General features: G+C 42.5%; 1 protein-coding gene across 1 annotated transcript in view; it reads left to right on the top strand.

The window, feature by feature from the left end:
• Positions 1-3165, top strand: part of LOC101860689 — a 32065-nt gene that overhangs the window by 7313 nt on the left and 21587 nt on the right. Inside the window, exon 2 of the mRNA XM_005108022.3 lies at positions 2732-2950. Within this exon, the coding sequence (XP_005108079.1) occupies positions 2732-2950 (219 nt within the window). The remainder of the gene's footprint in view (positions 1-2731; positions 2951-3165) is intronic.

The following is a 3165-nucleotide window of genomic DNA, read 5'->3' on the forward strand; positions in this document are numbered from 1 at the left end:
CCCCCCCCCCTCTCTCTCTCTCCCGTCAGTCATCGTGGAAATGTCGGGAGAAGAGGGTCTGTCCAACAACTTTCTTTCTCTTTTTGTCCTGCCCAGGCTGTCGATACTTGGAAGCCTTGACAATTTTGCCGAAAAATTTATCTCGCAGGCTGTGTCGGAAATTGGCCCACGATTTTTATCAGCCTAAATTTATCTTGTGAGTTCTGCTGCTGGAATTTATTTTATTTAGCTCGCGGGTGTTACTAAATTGTTTATCTCTCGTCTTGCTGAAATATATTACGTGAGTTTTTGTTTTTTTTAATTCCCGTGTTTTGTTTGAAGTTATATCTCAAGTTTTGCTGGAAGTTATCAACAGTTTTGCTGTGATCGTGGGTGGTTGGCGGGTGCTCTGGTGTGGTTTGCTCAGGTTTCTTTCCTATCGAACATGTATCGTCCTTATCTCTCTTCTTTCTTTTTTTTTTTGGTGTATGTTACTCTCTTGTAACACATCTATTCTTCGGCACTTATATGACCTTATTGTGCTGCAAGTGCCGTAAAACTCTTATTTAAACAAAAATCTTTTCTGTGATCTATCTCTCCAGGTTTCGTGAACTCCTCTTGTGAATTAAGTTCTAGTTACTTTTTTAATCTATTTTAATGAAATGTATTTTGCTGGGTTTGCTTAAATTTACGCGTAAAATGCAAAGTCAAGTTTATGATTAATTGAGAAAATCGGGACTTAGATAGAAAGCCCTCTTAGTGCGCATGTGTTGATTGAGGACACAAGTTTGTTTTGTTTTTGTAAAAAAAAAAATTGTTTTGAAGTATTGGAAGGTAAATTATAACTTCTGATTTCTCTTGCTTTTTGTGAGTGTTTTTGGTTTAATTTTGCTTGTGCATGTGTGTGTGTGTGTGTGTGTGTGTGTGTGTGTGTGTGTGTATGTATGTATGTATGTATGTATGTATGTATGTATGTGTGCGTGTGTGTACGCGCGTGCGCGCACGTGTACGTGTGTGTGTGAGCGCGTGCGTGCGTGTGAAGGTGTGTGTGTGCGTGCGTGCGCGTGCGTGTGCGTGCGCGTGTGCGTATGTGTGTGTGTGTGTGTTTGTGTTTATACCATGCAGCAGCCCATTTCCCTTTTTGGAGATCGATATAGGGATATCGTATTGTATCTTAGCAAGTCCTGAACTTTTAAAGTTAAATTATCGACAGGAATCTTTTTGTTTTGGGACCTTTGCGTAACACATTTTTGCGCAGGGTTGGTCTATGGGTGGTTGGAGGATGGGTGTACTGGGTCCGACTTGTTTATTATTTTCCAATTTCGTTTCTGTCTGGCGTGCTCTTTCTCTTTTTCTAATTGGTCGTTTTTAAGCACAAGGGGGCTATCCCGGAAAATGCTGTTTTGAGAAAAACGAAGGTAACGTTTTTGCCTCCTGTTCAGTTTCTTTAAAAGACAAGGAGAGTTTTCTCTATATAACCAAACAAATATACACACCAATGAAACCAAACTTCTCCTATAGGTAGGGCAGTGCCTACTTTTGGTGTTGGTCAAGATTTCTGGAAACCCCCGGAATCTGGGTCAGCTCGCTTGTCCTTAAAAACGATCAAATGACCGTTATTGCGTTCGTGTGCTCAAACTAATCTTTTAACACAAAAGAAAGGATATTTTACCTGGAAAAACTGAGTTTTTAAAAAGTTGCTTTGATCCTCTGATCGCGAGGTGGAAATATGATGAGAGCGTCTCTGTTAGTCCAGTGTTTTACTTACTGAACCAACAACCCCCCCCCCCCCCCCCCCCCGGGCAGTGCGACTGACTGAAGTTGTCCTTAGGCCATTCCCAAAGGGGGATATTAACACGTTCTTATGCACAGTACAATTGTAATTGGGCTGATTCATCAATGTCAGGCTCATATTGTTTCGGAACGACATAGGTGAAACTGTTCCTATTTTCTTTCCTAATCCTTACTATCGTCATTTGTCCTCTACTTCTGTTGTGTGTTTGTCACTCTCTTGTAACCTGCTATTTCCGGGGTGCCTTGATAGTCGAAGAAGACTTTGTGCTGTTGAGGCTAGAGAGGTGAGCACAGTAAGCCTGATTCCCTGTAAGGACTTCTCTGTTGACATCCACCCTTTGGCGGTCATATGACCTTTGGGCACATGTATATAACCTTATTGTATTGCAAGTGCTGTAAACCACTTACTACCTGTGGGTTGTTGGTGGGTGCTTTGGTGTGGTTTGCTCCTTCTTTCCTATCAAACATCTATCGTCCTGATCTCTCCTCCTCCTTTTTTTGTGTGTTTGTTACTCTATTGTAACACTTCTAATCTTCGGCACTTATATGATCTTATTGTGTTGCAAGTGCCGTAAAACTCTTACTAAAACAGAAAAACTTTTACTACTATTACTAAACTAAACATTGTCCTTCGTGGGTGGTTGGCGGGTGCTCTGGTGTGGTTTGCTTCTTCTTTCCTATCAAGCATCTATCCTCCCCTTTTTCTTTTTTATGTTTATTACTATCTTGTAACACCTCTAATCTTCGGCACTCACATGACCCTATACAGTTGCAAGTGCTGTAAAACTCTTACTTTTAAAAAAATCCCCTCCTTCTATTTTGTGTATGTTACTCTCTTATAACTCCTCTAATCTTCTGGCGCTCATATGACTTAATTGTGTTGCAAGTGCCGTGAAACTCTTACTAAAACAGAAAAAACCTCCTACCACTATTAAACTATAAACATTGTCCTTTCCAGGAATCTACGCGGAGAGCTTCCGGCGGTCCAACTGGGTGCGTGTCAGCCAACACAACAAGCAGGAGCTGGCCATGCCGGTGTCCGCCGTGTCGCGGGGCTCCCAGAGTTCCTCTCCAGCCTCGGCCTCTGCCTTCTCCGGCCTGGGCTCGGCGGGCGAGTCTGTCACTGACAGTGATGGGGTGCTAGAGGACCAGGGGGGCATGAGCCCCAACCTCAAAAGTGAGGGTTGTTTAAAGAGTAGTTTGTTGTTGTTGTTGTGGTATCTGAGGGATGTTCCTTGGTGTTGTTGTTGTTGTTGTTGTTGTTGTGGTATCTGAGGGATGTTCCTTGGTGTTGCTGTTGTTGTTGTTGTTGTTGTGGTATCTGAGGGATGTTCCTTGGTGTTGTTGTTGTTGTTGTTGTTGTTGTGGTATCTGAGGGATGTTCCTTGGTGT

The sequence above is a fragment of the Aplysia californica genome, unplaced genomic scaffold, assembly GCF_000002075.1.
Source record: "Aplysia californica isolate F4 #8 unplaced genomic scaffold, AplCal3.0 scaffold00652, whole genome shotgun sequence".
Taxonomy (NCBI): domain Eukaryota; kingdom Metazoa; phylum Mollusca; class Gastropoda; order Aplysiida; family Aplysiidae; genus Aplysia; species Aplysia californica.